The 18,614-nt window shown below is 29.1% G+C and overlaps 1 protein-coding gene across 6 annotated transcripts in view; it reads right to left on the bottom strand.

Moving 5' to 3' along the window:
• The window catches only part of LOC109604923 (growth factor receptor-bound protein 14), a 429,146-nt gene that overhangs the window by 281,716 nt on the left and 128,816 nt on the right, over positions 1–18,614 (bottom strand). For all 6 annotated transcript variants that reach the window (XM_049966498.1, XM_049966497.1, XM_049966499.1 and 3 more), the window contains exons 4-6: positions 18,412–18,542; positions 17,325–17,396; positions 17,081–17,266 (exon numbers count right to left, since the gene is read on the bottom strand). In XM_049966498.1, the coding sequence (XP_049822455.1) occupies positions 17,081–17,266; positions 17,325–17,396; positions 18,412–18,542 (389 nt within the window). The remainder of the gene's footprint in view (positions 1–17,080; positions 17,267–17,324; positions 17,397–18,411; positions 18,543–18,614) is intronic.

Genomic DNA, 18,614 nt, shown 5'->3' with positions numbered 1-18,614 from the left:
TCTATTTAAACTGTTTAGCAATAACTAAATAATTATAAATTTAAATAATCATGTGAATAATTGTAACAGATTTTGAGTTCCAAACAAATATCATATTAAAACAGTTTTATACTTTGATATAAATTAAACAGATGTGAAAAATTGAATATTAAATTTTTTAACTGAAATTTAAACAGTTTGATATAAGTTAAACAGATGTAAAATATTGAATATTATATTATTTAACTGAAATTTAAACAGATTTAATGTTTCAAAATAGTGTTTATACAATTGAAACAGACACGAAACTTTCTTAAGAATCTTTTACATAATTTAAACAATTTCAAATATTTTAAACTATTTATCAACAAATGAGGAACTGTAAATTTAAATAATCATATAAAAATTGTAACAGTTTTTGAATTCCAAATAAACATCATATTAAAACAGTTTTATAGTTTGATATAAATTAAAAAAATGTAAAATATTGAATATATATTTTTTATCTGAAATTTAAACAGATTTAATTTTTATAAATATGTTTTATACGATTGAAACAGTCGCAAAACTTTCGAATTTTATACATAATTAAACAGTTTTAATCTATTTAAACTGTTTAGCAACAACTAAATAATTATAAATTTAAATAATCATGTGAATAATTGTAACAGGTTTTGAGTTCCAAACAAATATCATATTAAAACAGTTTTATACTTTGATATAAATTAAACAGATGTGAAAAATTGAATATTAAATTTTTTAACTGAAATTTAAACAGTTTGATATAAGTTAAACAGATGTAAAATATTGAATATTATATTATTTAACTGAAATTTAAACAGATTTAATGTTTCAAAATAGTGTTTATACAATTGAAACAGACACGAAACTTTCTTAAGAATCTTTTACATAATTTAAACAATTTCAAATATTTTAAACTATTTATCAACAAATGAGGAACTGTAAATTTAAATAATCATGTAAAAATTGTAACAGTTTTTGAATTCCAAATAAACATCATATTAAAACAGTTTTATAGTTTGATATAAATTAAAAAAATGTAAAATATTGAATATATATTTTTTATCTGAAATTTGAACAGATTTAATTTTTATAAATATGTTTTATACGATTGAAACAGTCGCAAAACTTTCGAATTTTATACATAATTAAACAGTTTTAATCTATTTAAACTGTTTAGCAACAACTAAATAATTATAAATTTAAATAATCATGTGAATAATTGTAACAGGTTTTGAGTTCCAAACAAATATCATATTAAAACAGTTTTATACTTTGATATAAATTAAACAGATGTGAAAAATTGAATATTAAATTTTTTAACTGAAATTTAAACAGTTTGATATAAGTTAAACAGATGTAAAATATTGAATATTATATTATTTAACTGAAATTTAAACAGATTTAATGTTTCAAAATAGTGTTTATACAATTGAAACAGACACGAAACTTTCTTAAGAATCTTTTACATAATTTAAACAATTTCAAATATTTTAAACTATTTATCAACAAATGAGGAACTGTAAATTTAAATAATCATGTAAAAATTGTAACAGTTTTTGAATTCCAAATAAACATCATATTAAAACAGTTTTATAGTTTGATATAAATTAAAAAAATGTAAAATATTGAATATATATTTTTTATCTGAAATTTAAACAGATTTAATTTTTATAAATATGTTTTATACGATTGAAACAGTCGCAAAACTTTCGAATTTTATACATAATTAAACAGTTTTAATCTATTTAAACTGTTTAGCAACAACTAAATAATTATAAATTTAAATAATCATGTGAATAATTGTAACAGATTTTGGGTTCCAACCAAATATCATATTAAAACAGTTTTATACTTTGATATAAATATTGAATATTAAATTTTTTAACTGAAAATTAAACAGATTTAATGTTTCTAAATATTTTTTATACAATTGAAACAAACACAAAACTTTCTTAAGAATTTTGTACATAATTTAAACTTTTTACATTGTTTAGCAATAATTGTGAAACTATAAATTTAAATACTCATGTTAATTAATTAAATTTCAGAAGGTTCAGAAGAAAATTAAAACAATTACAATAGTTTTGATGGAATTTAGTATAATACTTAAACATTATTAACTTTACATAAAAAACAACCTTGAAATCCTAATTTATATAAAATCAAACAGTTTTAAATTTCTCAATTTCGTATAAAACTTAAAAAAAAATAATACCCTCAGATTGAAGAAAATTACTAAATTTGAAGGATCATTAAACGACTGTTAATTGTGATTTAAATGAAATTTGTGTCATTCATTATGGGTGAATTTTTTTTTTATATAATTTCATGATACAAACAACTTAAATTATAAAATCAATGTCAGATCGCATTAAGTAGGTAAAAATAGAATATAAAAAAGGCATCATTTGTTACAAAACTTTTTTCCATTTGCGTTTGCTTTATTTGCAAGATTTATATCTCATAATGACCCACAATGTGTTTTTTTGTAAATCGAAATGTGAGTGAAAAAATTGGCATCAAACACGAATGAATGGTTATTGGCATGTTGATGATAAAAATTATGTCATCATTTAAACCAAGCCTCTATTGTTAGGTCGGGAAGATAAAAGACATTAACAAGATCATAAATGTTCTTGGTAATCATAATGGATGTTAAATAAAATAATGTCGTGTCAAAAATGGTGTTACTAAAAGTAATTAACATGTTATTAGCAAATCAGAACATGAAATCTCCCCCAAAATTAAACGAAACATTAAGATAATTACCAAGTAAGTAGCTTAATATCCGCCGTACTAAAAATACCCCAGAATCGATAAGGCATTTAATTAAAAAAAGCCTCGGAAAAATCATATTATTCGCCAAAGGAGAAAGTATGTTCCAGATATTGGATTCCTTATTGATAAGTGTGTGCCTTTGCACTCTAACACTATAATTTTCCTCGGACATTACATAATGACATATTAATTGCATTTCTACGTCGGAAAATATTTTTCCCCCGGCTCCAGTTTCTCCACGGCTCCTTTATTAGTTTTGACCGATTTATAACTCCGGGATGTTGCTGTTGCTCGGCACAACAAGGTTTTCTTTATACGATATTGCATGGGGTGGATTCAGATTCGGAGGAAATGAAACTGCTGTATCAGATTTACTTTAGGAGATATACAGTGGTGGGCACTATTATGGCAACTTTTTATATCTCATAAGTTCCTAGATTTATGGCCACTGGTGTACGTATCTTTATTAAATAATATAATATTAATCGTATACTTGGAATTAAGTTAATTAAAAGAAAAATTAATAAAGAATAAGAAATTATCAAATATTGTACTGTGCACAAGTACAAGTACTTATAGTCAATTTTCAGTGATGGAAAATACGATATAAGAGAGGCAGCAGGATTGGCCCCATCAACAACTTCTCAAGAATCTTAAGTCAAGATGAAAATTGATTTTAAAAATCTTATTACATTTTTAAATAGAGCTACTTTATTAAATACCTACATATACAGGGTGATTCAACTAAGTGATCATTAGAAGTTTATGAATATGAAATTTTTATATTTGAAAGCTTTTTATACTCTTTTGGTTTGGTTTAAAAATAGTGAAATTTCAAATGTTAAAATTCAATCAAATTTCAGATTAAAAAAGAACAGAAAGGTCATTAGAGAGGCTCAATTCAATTAATTTCATCAAAAACTTGGACAAATAGACGTTTGTACAATTATCGTCCTTCTCAATAATGGGTTATAACTGGTAAAATATGGTGGAACAGTACTTCCAAGTGAATTGCAGGAGAAGCATTTGTCATTTGAAAACGGACTGTCCTTATTTATATATTTATTTAGCCGTAAACTATTAACTATCTCTTCTTGTTTCCCTCGGTCTTGGGAAGGCTGAATTATAATTTTTCTTACATTTCCACTTCGGTCAAAGATTATTTAATTGTAACACACAAAAGGCTAATAGAAAATAATCGATTTAAGTACACAGAGACCAATGAAAGGTCATAAAGTAAACAATTTTTTCCATTGAAAAATAAAAAAGTGTTCAATTTTTTAAAAACTAAAATTAGATTGATTAGTTGCATAATGGAAACAAAAAAAAACAGAAAATATATAAACAATATAGGCACAGGAATCCAACTGAAGTAGTAGAACTTATATTTTTAATATATTTAATGAGTTGCTAGAATTATGGCCACTGCTGTAAATAATATATTATTAATCGTATACTTCGAATAAAGTTAATTAAAAGAAAAGTTAATAAAGAAAAAGAAGTCATCAAATATTGGACTGTGCACAAGTACAAGTACTTATAGTCAATTTTCATAAATGAAAAATACGATATAAGACAGGCAGCAGGATTGGCCCCATCAACAACTTCTCAAGAATCTTAAGTCGAGATGAAAGTTGATTTTAAAAACCTTATTATATTTTTAAATAGAGCTACTTTATTAAATACCTACATATACAGGGCAATTCAACTAAGTGATCATTAGAAGTTTATGAATATGAAATTTTTATATTTGAAAGCTTTTTATACTCTTATGGTTTGGTTTAAAAATACTGAAATTTCAAATGTTAAAATTCAATCAAATTTCAGATTAAAAAAGAACAGAAAGGTCATAAGAGAGGCTCAATTCAATTAATTTCATCAAAAACTTGGACAAATAGACGTTTGTACAATTATCGTCCTTCTCAACAATGGGTTATAACTGGTAAAATATGGTGGAACAGTACTTCCAAGTGAATTGCAGGAGAAGCATTTGTCATTTGAAAACGGACTGTCCTTATTTATATATTTATTTAGCCGTAAACTATTAACTATCTCTTCTTGTTTCCCTCGGTCTTGGGAAGGCTGAATTATAATTTTTCTTACATTTCCACTTCGGTCAAAGATTATTTAATTGTAACACACAAAAGGCTAATAGAAAATAATCGATTTAAGTACACAGAGACCAATGAAAGGTCATAAAGTAAACAATTTTTTCCATTGAAAAATAAAAAAGTGTTCAATTTTTTAAAAACTAAAATTAGATTGATTAGTTGCATAATGGAAACAAAAAAAAAACAGAAAATATATAAACAATATAGGCACAGGAATCCAACTGAAGTAGTAGAACTTATATTTTTAATATATTTAATGAGTTGCTAGAATTATGGCCACTGCTGTAAATAATATATTATTAATCGTATACTTCGAATAAAGTTAATTAAAAGAAAAGTTAATAAAGAAAAAGAAGTCATCAAATATTGGACTGTGCACAAGTACAAGTACTTATAGTCAATTTTCATAAATGAAAAATACGATATAAGACAGGCAGCAGGATTGGCCCCATCAACAACTTCTCAAGAATCTTAAGTCGAGATGAAAGTTGATTTTAAAAACCTTATTATATTTTTAAATAGAGCTACTTTATTAAATACCTACATATACAGGGCAATTCAACTAAGTGATCATTAGAAGTTTATGAATATGAAATTTTTATATTTGAAAGCTTTTTATACTCTTATGGTTTGGTTTAAAAATACTGAAATTTCAAATGTTAAAATTCAATCAAATTTCAGATTAAAAAAGAACAGAAAGGTCATAAGAGAGGCTCAATTCAATTAATTTCATCAAAAACTTGGACAAATAGACGTTTGTACAATTATCGTCCTTCTCAACAATGGGTTATAACTGGTAAAATATGGTGGAACAGTACTTCCAAGTGAATTGCAGGAGAAGCATTTGTCATTTGAAAACGGACTGTCCTTATTTATATATTTATTTAGCCGTAAACTATTAACTATCTCTTCTTGTTTCCCTCGGTCTTGGGAAGGCTGAATTATAATATTTCTTACATTTCCACTTCGGTCAAAGATTATTTAATTGTAACACACAAAAGGCTAATAGAAAATAATCGATTTAAGTACACAGAGACCAATGAAAGATCATAAAGTAAACAATTTTTTCCATTGAAAAATAAAAAAGTGTTCAATTTTTTAAAAACTAAAATTAGATTGATTAGTTGCATAATGGAAACAAAAAAAAAACAGAAAATATATAAACAATATAGGCACAGGAATCCAACTGAAGTAGTAGAACTTATATTTTTAATATATTTAATGAGTTGCTAGAATTATGGCCACTGCTGTAAATAATATATTATTAATCGTATACTTCGAATAAAGTTAATTAAAAGAAAAGTTAATAAAGAAAAAGAAGTCATCAAATATTGGACTGTGCACAAGTACAAGTACTTATAGTCAATTTTCATAAATGAAAAATACGATATAAGACAGGCAGCAGGATTGGCCCCATCAACAACTTCTCAAGAATCTTAAGTCGAGATGAAAGTTGATTTTAAAAACCTTATTATATTTTTAAATAGAGCTACTTTATTAAATACCTACATATACAGGGCAATTCAACTAAGTGATCATTAGAAGTTTATGAATATGAAATTTTTATATTTGAAAGCTTTTTATACTCTTATGGTTTGGTTTAAAAATACTGAAATTTCAAATGTTAAAATTCAATCAAATTTCAGATTAAAAAAGAACAGAAAGGTCATAAGAGAGGCTCAATTCAATTAATTTCATCAAAAACTTGGACAAATAGACGTTTGTACAATTATCGTCCTTCTCAACAATGGGTTATAACTGGTAAAATATGGTGGAACAGTACTTCCAAGTGAATTGCAGGAGAAGCATTTGTCATTTGAAAACGAACCGTCCTTACTTATGTATTTATTTAGCCGTAAACTATTAGCTATTCTCTTCTTGTTTCCCTCGGTCTTGGGAAGGCTGAATAATAATTTTTTTTACAGTTCCATTTCAGTCAATGATTATTTAATTGTAACAAACAAAAGGCCGATAGAAAATAATCGATTTAAATACGCAGAGACCAATGAAAGATCATGAAGTAAACTATTTTGTCCATTGAAAAATATAAAAGTGTCCAATTTTTTAATAACTAAAATTAGATCGATCAGTTGCATAATGGACACAAAAAAACAGAAAATATATAAACAATATAGGCACATTAATCCAACTGAAGTAGTAGAACTCATATTTTTAATATATTTAATAAGTTGCTAGAATTATGGCCACTACTGTAAATAATATAATATTAATCGTATACTTAAAAAAGCTTAAAAAGGACAAAAAGGTCATTAGAGAGGCTCAATTCAATTAATTTCATCACAAACTTGGAAAAGTTATTAATAACAAAGTATTATTATTTATCTACATATACAGGGTGATTTAACCAAGTGATCATTAGAAAATTATGAATATGAAATTTCTATATTTGAAAGCTTTTTATACTCTTATGGTTTGGTTTAAAAATAGTAAAATTTCAAATGTTAAAATTCAATCAAACTTCAGGTTAAAAAAGAACATAAAGGTCATTAGAGAGGCTCAATTCAATCAATTTCATCAAAAACTTTAACAAATAGACATTTGTACAACTATTGTCTGTCCCAACAATGGTAAAATATGGTGGAACAGTACTTCCAAGAGAATTGCAAGAGAAGCTTTTGTCATTTGAAAACGGACAGTCCTTGTTTATGTTTAATATCCCGAACGTCAACACGCAGAAAAAAGAAAGTGAAAACAACCGATTTGCACCCTTTGCATCGGTCCATGATTAAAAATCGGTCCGGCTCCCGTAATTAGAATTCATTGTGCCCGTCCCGGTCGCACGGTACGAAGAGAAATACGCCGAGATTGATCATCCATTTCGAGACCGGCGGGCGGTCCGTTTGACGTGGACGAAATTGCGACGTCGCTCACGCAACCCACCCCCTTGTTTGTACGCGAAAAAATACGGGCGGCAGATTTCGGCACGCATCTGGAGATGTCACGGACAAGGGCTTTGTTCGATTGTTCGATTGTGTGTGCACGGTGGTGAGTTTACAACGATGCGATCTGCGCATAAATTTCTTATCGTCCTTCGCCGGCGGCTTCGCACAATCTTCCGTGCGATCACGCCGGACCGGGCACCCGGAATGACGTGGCCGATCAGCATGCGGCAGCCATGCATCATCAAATTAGGTCCTGACCAGCGCAACGCAAACAGCATTAAATTCGAGCTTGACATTAATTAATATAAATCCCTTCGAATGCGGTCGGCCGGTTTGATTGATGCCCGAATAATTATGGACGACGTCCGAACCACCCCGGCCATGTTTACTGCCATTTTCATATTTTTAATGATATGTTCGATTGGCTGGAATTTATTAGATGTGATCAACAATGTTTGTTATGTTAGACTTTGAAAATTTAAAATACTAATGATTTTTTAAAAGTTTTTCCCGTTTTTTAAATACACCTCAAAGTGGTCATATTAATTTTAAATAAATTTTAATTAAATTTTAAAAATCACATTTATTTAAAGTCTGAATGTCTTACCTTGACTGAAATATGGATATTTATATGTAAATTTAAATGAAATGTATTCCGTTTTTTAAAATTTTGATAGAAGAACATGTTTCAAAGAACTTCCAAATGAACATGTTCAAAGAATTTGAGAAAATTAATGATTTTTGAATGTTCCAAAGCATTTGAAAATATTAATGATTTTTTAAAGTTAGCACAGTTTTTGAAATACATCTCCAAGTATTAATTTTAAATCTGGATATGTTTTATTGTAACTGAGGTATCTATATTTAGATATAAATTTAAATGGGATAAATTCAGTTTTTAAAAAATTTGATAGAAGAAGAACATGTTCCACAGAATTAGAAAATATTAATGATTTTTTAAAGTTAACCCAGTTTTTGAAATACACCACAAAGTAATCATATTAATTTTAAATCTGGATATGTCTTATTGTAACTGAGGTAACAATATTTAGATGTAAATTTAAATGGAATAAATTGAGTTTTTAAAGAATTTGATAGAAGAAGAATATGTTCCAAAGAATTTGAAAATATTAATGATCTTTTAAAGTTAACCCAGTTTTTCAAATACACCTCAATGTAGTCATATTAATTTTATATCTGGGTATGTCTTATTTTAACTGAAGTATTGATATTTAGATGAAAAATTAAATGGAATGTATTCAGTTTCTAAAGAATTTGATAGAAGAACACGTTCCAAAGAATTTGAAAATATTAATGATTTTTTAAAGTTAACCCAGTTTTTCAAATACACCTCAATGTAGTCATATTAATTTTATATCTGGATATGTCTTATTTTAACTGAAGTATCGATATTTAGACGTAAATTTAAATGGAATAAATTCAATTTTTAAAGAATTTGATAGAAGAACATGTTCCAAAGAATTTGAAAATATTAATGATTTTTTAAAATTAACCCAGTTTTTGAAATACACCTCAAAGTAGTCATTTTAATTTTAAATCTGGATATGTCTTGTTTTAACTGAAGTATCGATATTTAGATGTTTTAAATAGAATGTATTCAGTTTTTAAATAATATGATAGAAGAAGAACGTGTTCCAAAGATATTGATAATATTAATGACTTTTTAAAGTTAACCCAGTTTTTGAAATACACCTCAAAGTAGTCATTTTAATTGTAAATCTGGATATGTCTTATTTTAACTGAAGTATCGATATTTAGACGTAAATTTAAATGGAATAAATTCAGTTTTTAAAGAATTTGATAGAAGAACATGTTCCAAAGAATTTGAAAATATTAATAATTTTTTAAAGTTAGTCCAGTTTTTGAAATACACCTCAAAGTAGTCGTATTAATTTTAAATCTGGATATGTCTTATTTTAACTAAGGTATCGATATTTAGACGTAAATTTAAATGGAATAAATTCAATTTTTAAAGAATTTGATAGAAGAAGAATATTTTCCAAAGAATTTGAAAATATTAGTAATTTTTTTAACATTGGCACAGTTTTTGAAATACAGCTCAAAGTAATCATATTAATTTTAAATCTGGATATGACTGGATATTTAGATGTAAATCAGGTCAATAAATTATTTTTTCTATGTAAAAAAATTTAATGAATTCCATGAAAACAAAATCATATCCAGAATCGTCGGATCGTATTGAATTGGGACGCGTCAGGATAAAAAAGTGGTCCACCATGCGAAACGAAACAGCCAGGAGAGAGACTCCGGAAACGGCCCCCCGCCTTTGACACTTATTGGAAACAACGTCCCGGCTCCGATATCCACCGGCCGTAATTAAAACGACTTGGTAGCGTACGTAGCTCGGATGGATGTCAGTTAATTAAATTTCGAAGCGAATTGATGATGTCGGCATTAAACATGCTCGTTCGCACTTCTGCCGCCTCCCGACGCACCGGGGCCGTCGGTTTTGACTCGCGTACGGAGGTGTGGAGGTTCCCCGCCATCCCGACCTAGTCGCATTATTAACTGACATTCGGAGAAACGAAATTGGGAGGAAACCGCGAACGGGAGAGGGATGATGGATGCGTGTGTCAAACGGAAGGGGCCGCAGGCAAACCGGGATCCGGCATTAAAACGTCTCTAATTTTTTTCCTCATTAAATGCGGTTTGTTTTAAATCACTTCATTGGATTAATAGCTCGTCACATTTCTTTTAAGATTTTCTAACTCGTAAAATTTGAAATTAAATAAAACATCTGGCGGTGCTTTCATAAATTTACGACCCCCTATATGGATGAATTTAATTTGTAAAATGCATCATCAGTAAAGAAGTGAATAAATTAGATACCGTAGGAGTGTATATCCTTATTTAAATAATCTATTTAGCACCAGCTTGGAACTGAGTTGGCAACCAAATGAAATTAGCGTGCCAACGTTGGGGAAAATGGAGTATTGAATTTCAATAAACTCGTTTAATTTAAAATATTCGCAACGGCCGAACCAGCCGCAAATCCGCATTATATTAGATAATGAATTTAAATCCCAGCAGATGTTTTAGTGCGATTAAAAAATTTTAAATTTCATACGTCGAATGTCGAAAGCCATTTCCTATCGACAGGTTGTCACTTTTACCCTCTTACAACATGATTGTCAATTATGTCGTTACGTTCAATCAATTTTTACACTCTTCATTTGTGTTACAAAAAAATAACCCGACGAGTAAGTAAATTGATGGGTCGTTTTAACGGTTTATTTTTGCTGCGAAGTAACAAGCGACGATTCGAAACTTTCTCTTTTCGCACTTTTCCGTAAATAAATCGTCGTCCTTTGTGCGCCTTTTCAGGGCATTCATACTTTTTAGCGGAATTAGTTAAATTAACGTCGCAAGTTTCTAAAGGCCTTGGGAAAATGTTGCAGACGGTACGCAATAATTTGACCATTTATGTTGTATATTCTTGACAATTATTTCCAGATCGTTTGTGCCCGGAATAATGCATGTTTTGGATGTAAGAAACCGTCCCCACATGTCCGGTACAAAAAATAAACGTCGACCATGACCTTACAAATATAATTAAGGTGTTCGATTTTTTTGCAAATGCATTATTAGGTGACCACTCCTTAGCTCAGATGGTCGAAGTGGATAATTACCATTCAGTGCACTTCTAAGGAAGCATAAAATTATATTAGACAGCATGACGACCAATATTTTATCAGTGGCGTACTTTGTCGCTCAACAGTCACAAATATTTGAAAGGATTTCATTCAAAACCGGACGCCTTCTTTAGATAAAATTTATAAGAGTTGAGTGTGACATGAATTTCATCAACTTTCTCTATCAAATTACTGAAAACATGACTCCATCTCATCATATTTGCTCATAATTATCGTTATTCAGTCAAAATAAGATATATCCTGATTTTAAATTAATATAAATTCTTTAAAAATTAAAAATATTAATGATTTTATAGGTTACCCCTAATGAACAGTTTCAAATAATTTTCAAAATATTAATGATTGTTTTTGAAATACACCTCAAAGTAGTCATATTAATTTTAAATCTGGATATATCTTATTTTAACTGAAGTATCGATATTTAGACGTCAATTTAAATGGAATAAATTTAGTTTTTACAGAATTTGATAGAAGAAGAACATGTTCCAAAGAATTTGAAAATATTAATCATTTTTTAAAGTTAACCCAGTTTTTGAAATACACCTCAAAGTAGTCATATTAATTTTAAATCTGGATATATCTTATTTTAACTGAAGTATCGATATTTAGACGTCAATTTAAATGGAATAAATTTAGTTTTTATAGAATTTGATAGAAGAAGAACATGTTCCAAAGAATTTGAAAATATTAATGATTTTTTAAAGTTAACCCAGTTTTTGAAATACACCTCAAAGTAGTCATATTAATTTTAAATCTGGATACGTCTTATTTTAACTGAAGTATCGATATTTAGATGTAAATTTAAATGGAATGTCTACAGTTTTTAAAGAATTTAATAGAAGAACATGTTCCAAAGAATTTGAAGATATTAATGATCTTCTAAAGTTAGTCCAGTTTTTGATATATACCTCAAAGTAGTCATGTTAATTTTCAATCTGGATATGTCTTAGTTTAACTGAAGTATCGATATTTAGATGTAAATTTAAATGGAATGTCTACAGTTTTTAAAGAATTTAATAGAAGAACATGTTCCAAAGAATTTGAAGATATTAATGATCTTCTAAAGTTAGTCCAGTTTTTGAAATACACCTCAAAGTAGTCAGATTAATTTTAAATCTGGATATGTCTTATTTTAACTGAAGTATCGATATTTAGATGTAAATTTAAATGGAATAAATTTAATTTGTAAAGAATTTGATAGAAGAAAAACATGTTCCAAAGAATTTGAAAATATTAATGATTTTTTAAAGCTAACCCAGTTTTTGAAATACACCTCAATATAATCATATTAATTTTAAATCTTGATATGTCTTAGTCTAACTGAAGTATCGATATTTAGATGTAAATTTAAATGGAATAAATTTAATTTGTAAAGAATTTGATAGAAATAAAACATGTTCCAAAGAATTTGAAAATATTAATGATTTTTTAGAGTTAGTCCAGTTTTTGAAATACACCTCAAAGTAGTTATATTAATTTTAAATCTGGATATATATTATTTTAACTGAAGTATTGATATTTAGATGTAAATTTAAATGGAATGTATTCACTTTTTAAAGAATTTGATCGAAGAAGAACCTGTTCCAAAAAAATTTGAAAATATTAATGATTTTTTGAAGTTAGTCCAGTTTTTGAAATACACCTCAAAGTAGTCATGTTAATTTTCAATCTGGATATGTCTTATCTTAACTGAAGTATCGATATTTAGAAGTAAATTTAAATGGAATAATTTCAGTTTTTAAAGAATTTAATAGAAGAAGAACATGTTCCAAAGAATTTGAAAATATTAAGAATTTTTTAAAGTTAGCCCAATTTTTGAAATACACCTCAAAGTAATCATATTAATTTTAAATCTAGGTATGTCTTATTTTAACTGAAGTATCGATATTTATATGTAAATTTAAATGGAATGTATTCAATTTTTAAAGAATTTGATAGAAGAAGAACATGTTCCAAAGAATTTGAAAACATTAATGATTTTTTAATGTTAACCCAGTTTTTGAAATACACCTCAAAGTAGTTATATTAATTTTAAATCTGGATATGTCTTATTTTAACTGAAGTATCGATATTTAAATGTAAATTTAAATGGATTGTATTCAGTTTTTAAAGAATTTAATAGAAGAAGAACATGTTCCAAAGAATTTGAAAATATTAAGGATTTTTTAATATTAATTTTAAATCTTGATATGTCTTATTTTAACTGAAGTATCGATATATAAATTTAAATGGATTGTATTCATTTTTTAAATAATTTTAACACCTCAAAGAAGTTATATTAATTTTAAATATAGTTAAACAGTTAAAATAAGATATATCCTGATTTATAATTAATATGATATCTTTGAGGTATAGTTCAAGAATTAGCTAACTTTAAAAACCCTACCAAATTGTTCATAAATTAATCAATTCCAATTAAATTTACATGTAAATATCCATAATTAGACTCAGAAGATATTTCAAAAATCATTATTAATATTTATTAAATTATTATGAACTTTTGGGAAGATATTTTAAAAAATACGTTGATTTTAAGTAATTATTAAAATGTTTATCGTTAAAATCTGTAAACTAGTGCAATTAAACCAGAGCCTCCAGTTTAGTTACAACCTATTAAACGGATTGAAAAAGAGACGGGAGCAATTGAAAGGTAACTGATTGCTACCGCATCTCATGACCCGAAGCGGAACGATTAATATTCAATCCGAAAACCCAATAAACAAAAAGAATCGAATCAGTAATTGAATACGAGCGGATCACAAACATCGTTTAAGCCCGTGAAACGCACCATTAAAAAATTACCTACATAGATAATTACTGGAGGCGGCCGCCCCGGACGATAACCACATCGAATCGTGACCGCGATGATGAAGAAAACAAAATAAAGTAAAAACGAATGCACAACTAACAAAAGCCAGCCTGCGCCGGCAGAGCGAGACGGGCAAATTGAAAGGCCGTAAATTAAATCCGCAACATTGTTGCGAAATGAAGACGGAACGATGAAAATATTAGATATCCGCGAGAGGGGCGTTACGACAGCCCGTTTCCTTTTCGCCCCGCGGCGCTCCGCCGGTGACTCACACAACCGTCTCACCGGCCTTCATTATGGTAATGGTAATGACGGACGGGGCAGGTTCAGGTGCTTTTGCTGTTCTGCGAGCTTTGATCAACGGGAACGCGGTAATGATGGCTTCGGTGCACGCTTCAATCGGACCGTGGTCACACTTGTTTCTCACCACTATTTTTGATTTGGCCTAGAGATGGAAGAACTTCCAACCTCCTTCCTTCAAGCGAACGTTTAACCTTGAACCGTTTGATTAAACGGAACAAAGGCAAAACGTGAAGTGTAATTACTTGTTTCTTTAAATAATGAAACACATTTAAGCTCATCTAGGCCTGTCAACGTTCTCCCGACACTTATTAAAGCATCGTCACTTAATAGACGTGTCCAGTGATAAAAACCACTTGTCTGCCGTTGTTAACGGGTTCTATTTGTGGTGGGTTAATAAACTAGCAAATGAGGTTAATTCTGGGCTGTTTTTTTTTTGTTCGTCGTGTAACTAGACGAGCGTCGTGACCGACAAAAGATTTGACGCGGCATTAATCCTGTTGAAATTGAAAGTAATTACTGGAAATCCTCTGAATAAAGTAACAGAAGTAATGGGCATGTTCATTAATTTTCAATTAGACTACAAAAATCTTTTAAAAATAGTTATTTTCTATATTTACAGTAGTGGCCATAATTATATTATAAATTACTGAAATATAATAGATATCAGGTGTATTACTTAATGTCGGAGCCCATAATACTTATTGTATTTTCTGTTACAATTTACAAATTTAAATGAACTAACTCATTAGAACAATTTAAGAAGCTTGAAGGTACAACTGACCCCAAATAAAATAACATTACATACTTTTTTATAAGTCACAAAACGTATCAGACGAAAAAACCTAAACAAAAAACGATAAGAGGCAATACTAGTATACCTGATGGTAAACACAAATTGGAGAATTTGTTTAACACCATTACAACAGATATGAAAAATCCCAAGGAATAAAAATCCAATTTTTAAAAATAATCCGTACTTTTTTCCACCACTATATAAGTCCAGTTCAATTCAAAAATTATTATAGAATAAAAATTTGGTAGTTTTTATATTACTGTACAAAATACCAACAGTAAATTAATATTATTTTAACAGTTCACATTAAATAAAAGAGTTATGACTTAAATATGTAATATTTAAAAAAGTTGCTATAATAATGACCACTACTGTATATTTGAATAAACAAAAATTTTGCTATTTTGGTCTTAAATTTATAAATTTATTCATTAAAATTTTAGAAATTTTTTAGTTCTACATAAATGTCCATGTACTCTATTTTGAATTAGTGTCATGTATCAAAAAAGGGGACAAGTAGAAACAAATTTTAAAGTCATGCACTTTTTGTATAAACTTTTGTATTGTTCCTGCATCAGCAGGAGTCCAAGCTAGACAGTTAACTGTACCCATTCAAAGGTGTAACCAAAAAACAACCGGAACACAATCTGCCTAATTAAGCCCGACATTATTTTTAATCAAGGTTCTTTTGAATTGGCCCAATTATTTCGAATGTTAGGTGCACAGTATCCAACGTACGTTCGGCGCAATTCCGGCAACCATTGCAATCACAAAACCTATTAAACCGAACAATGGATCATAAAATTTTCAAACGTTTTAGGTACAATGGCAGAATGAGATATTAAGAATTATTAATAACTTTCTTTCTTGGGTCGACGAACTGAAACGCCGCCTGAAATTCAGTTAGCAACTGCACATCGAGTCCTTTCTAATGTTTCTGTGCGAGGACTAATGTTTCTTGATGTTCAATTTGAATAATCTCGCCGGTTTTATTGTTCGGAATTTTCGTTTTTTATTTTGAGCAAAGCAATTTACTCGCATTACCGAAGCTCGTGGTGTTTCCGAGAGATAAGATCAAAGTGAATTGTGTAACAAATTATTTGTACAAGACATTGTTTCCGCATTATGAGTCTGATTACAAAGGCAACTGATTAAATTTTATTTACACACATAATTTGACATTCCCTTTGAAATTCGCTAAGCGTTCTTAACTTCATGCAGACACATTACAAAACGTATTGTCTTTGATATTCCCTTTTACGTAACCGAAAAGTGTTGCTCAAGGAGGAGACGTGAATAGGTTCTGGCTGACAATGGAATTATTCCCGAAGATATAAAGCCTCAATCTTTTGAACCGTTTTTTGGGATTTTGATGGTCTGAAGGTAATTGAATTTTTTAGAAGCTTTGAAACTTTAATGGGTTATTGACCTGCTGTTTCCATTTCCCCTTAAATATTTATAACATATAACCATAAAACCCATTATATTGTGGATTCCTTTTATTCTCTTTAATGTGCTTATGTTTAAATCCGGCAAGTTTATTGTCTTGAAATTATAAATAAAACGACTGCACTAAAGATAATAAAACAGTACCATCTTAAATCATTAAAACGTACACTTTACGACTTTACTTTCAACGCCATTAAATCCTTTTGTACCGTTTATAACATTAAACAACGAATTACCTTACTATCCTTGAATTTCGAAGCCTTGGAGGCCCGGATGAATTTCGACACCACATGGATGTTGGATGTGTAATAAAGGTTCTTGTCAATGAGCAGCAGGAAGTTCTTGCTCCAGGATCTGGTGTGATCCCGAATCCAGACGCAGGAGTAGATCACCGGACTAACGCATTCTTCGGTCACGAGATTCTACAATAAATCATAAGTTTAATAACTGATTTCGTCCATTTCGTTGGCAGTTAGTTACTTTTAAATATGTTGGGTCTTGGTCCGCCTTTTGGTTGCTCTCAACTTCCAGCATGTCAGGAGGGAAAAATTGCTGAAACATAATTATACATCAATAAAACATATTAAAGCCTTATTTAGTGAATTGAAAGCATTAATTGATTGATTTACCACAATAAATTTGAATATTAACCTCCTCTTAGACAATTTTCAAAGAACCGAAGCGTCTGTTGTTACAGCACTGTATGCGCCATCTATTGTACGATAGACGAACTAAAGCCCCCCAACAGCAGGAAATTTAACCCAACCACGTTAATACAACATTATTACGTTAGGTGGCAGCACGTAAATGATTCATAAAATTACTCATTGGAATGTTTTGGTAGCTATCGATTTTACTACAGCTTATCAATGAATGAGTGTGTAAAATACGCTGCCCGCACAAAATTCCACGTCGAACGTAAACAACGTAGTAAACAAATGTACGCGTGAGAAAAGGTCACGGGTTCGCACGGCTTTCGATGCGGAGACCGGAATGTTGTTTGATGGTCTTAAAAATTATCTCTTTGTGCTGATTGATTAATTTTGAAGGAAGGCCAAATGTTTTGAGTTACCAAAAAAGACCACGAACTTATTTGTGATTGTGTTTGTTACTTGTATGTTTAATGTGGCAATCAATAAAAGAGAATATTTATTTTAAAAATAGAATCAACAAACAATGCGTAGGAAGTAGAAGGCATAAAATAAGAGCATTTCCATGTTTCGATTAACTAAAACACAATTTTGTCATTAGTTCAAATTTAACATTAATGTAACTTTAACGACTTTGTAGTATTAATTTCCAGGTAATTGAGCTAAATTCACTTTCATAAAAGTATTAAATTGGGTAAAAACACAATAAATCACAATCTCAGCAAATCGATGCTTTAGAAATAATTTACGTAACAAAAATGCCAACTCATCGTAAACTCACATGCGATTAAAGGGAAATAACCGTGTTAAATGTCAAGAGCGGCTTTTTTACAGATGATAAATTAATGCAACGACCTTGCGTTAATTGATTAATATGAAACTTTTTGCATACCAGAAAATATAGGGTGCGAACTTACATGAGGCGAAGAGAAGAATTCGTATTTGCGATAGTCCTTGCGAAAAATGAATCTGAAATTTTTGGGCCTGGCGAACTGATGCATGTCCCTGTAAACGGCCAGAACGTGTTCGTGGTCTTCCATGACTCGTTCTGAAACAAAACAGTGAGTCTTTAAGTAACATTTAGATAATTTAAAAATAAAACTTTCTAATAAATGGATTT

The sequence above is a fragment of the Aethina tumida genome, chromosome 4 (assembly GCF_024364675.1).
Source record: "Aethina tumida isolate Nest 87 chromosome 4, icAetTumi1.1, whole genome shotgun sequence".
Classification (NCBI taxonomy): Eukaryota; Metazoa; Arthropoda; class Insecta; order Coleoptera; family Nitidulidae; genus Aethina; species Aethina tumida.
This window is presented reverse-complemented; position numbering and strand designations above follow the sequence as displayed.